The sequence below is a fragment of the Penaeus monodon genome, chromosome 28, assembly GCF_015228065.2.
Source record: "Penaeus monodon isolate SGIC_2016 chromosome 28, NSTDA_Pmon_1, whole genome shotgun sequence".
NCBI classification, from domain to species: Eukaryota; Metazoa; Arthropoda; class Malacostraca; order Decapoda; family Penaeidae; genus Penaeus; species Penaeus monodon.
Window position 1 is genome coordinate 7355682 of NC_051413.1, and position 1131 is coordinate 7356812.

Genomic DNA, 1131 nt, shown 5'->3' on the forward strand with positions numbered 1-1131 from the left:
AAAAAAAGGTATATTTCACTAACCCCTGACCTCCACTCTTTTCTGACACATCACCAAGCAAGGACAAGCGATCCTCAATAAAATCAGAAAGTTGTGCCTTGACATGCATATCCACAGGTGAAGGCATCTTGAGGGTCGCTGAACTCAGTATCGGCTGGGGCTTTGCCTGTCCATCTGAGGTTATGAGGATCTTTGTGCTGATGGGCTCTGGCTTTGCTGGTATTTTGTTTTGATTATGTGATGTAATAACAATATTCTTAGTGACTGTGTTTTGCAATGGATGCTTGGGTTTAGCCTGCAATATTGAAGGAATGACACACTTAGTCCGAGTGTTTGATGCCTGAGGCCGAGACTGTAACAACATAATATTTTGGTTTTTAGTATTTTTTTTGGGACCAATTCCTTGAATTTCAGTGGTTCTAAGAATTTTGGGTGCCTCCAACACTCTTGTAACTTTCTCCTTCTTCAGTACACTACTCTCTACTGGGACAGCTATGATGTTATCATTCAAACTGTCTACAACAATCTCTGCAGGAACTGAAAGAAAAAGAAAAGGGAAGTTTTAAACAAGTCAGTGAAGTACAAATATATTAAATAAAATTCAAGAGTATAACCTCAATCTACAAAAGTTACAGAATAATGGTTTCAAACTTACCAAGATTCCCATCAGCATTGTACAAGAAGATGCTAGTTGTCTGTTCAGCGGATCCACCATGTAGTTGCTCACACTTTGATGAAGCTGTTATTGGAAAACAAAAAACAATATTTTCCTTTTTGCAGTGTGAATTTCAGGAATCATTATAAGGATCATCTGCTCTCTGTCACTGATACCTAAGAAATCTACGTGAATATAGGCCACTGACCTTCTCCAGCATCAGGTGCCACTAACAGACGAATTCTCTTTGCTTCTGTCTGCCCATCTTCGCTACTGGCCACTGCTCCTACTGTTTCCATCACTTTCTGTAAACATCATATTGTACATGAAATAGTCATACAGAGTTTAAATATGTAAAGCTTGACTACTTTCTTATATATCCATGAAAAAGTATTAAAGGACATTAAATAAACTCATAAAAAGTGACAAGTTTAAGGTGAACCAACAACAAAAATAAATTCATTGTTATCTAGTCA

The 1131-nt window shown here is 37.5% G+C and overlaps 1 protein-coding gene across 3 annotated transcripts in view; it reads right to left on the bottom strand.

Annotated features, from left to right (window-relative positions):
* Positions 1 to 1131, bottom strand: part of LOC119591347 (cyclin-D-binding Myb-like transcription factor 1) — an 11382-nt gene that overhangs the window by 8351 nt on the left and 1900 nt on the right. For all 3 annotated transcript variants that reach the window (XM_037940080.1, XM_037940082.1, XM_037940081.1), the window contains exons 2-4: positions 864 to 960; positions 656 to 739; positions 24 to 537 (exon numbers count right to left, since the gene is read on the bottom strand). In XM_037940080.1, the coding sequence (XP_037796008.1) occupies positions 24 to 537; positions 656 to 739; positions 864 to 954 (689 nt within the window). In that variant the 5' untranslated portion in view covers positions 955 to 960. The remainder of the gene's footprint in view (positions 1 to 23; positions 538 to 655; positions 740 to 863; positions 961 to 1131) is intronic.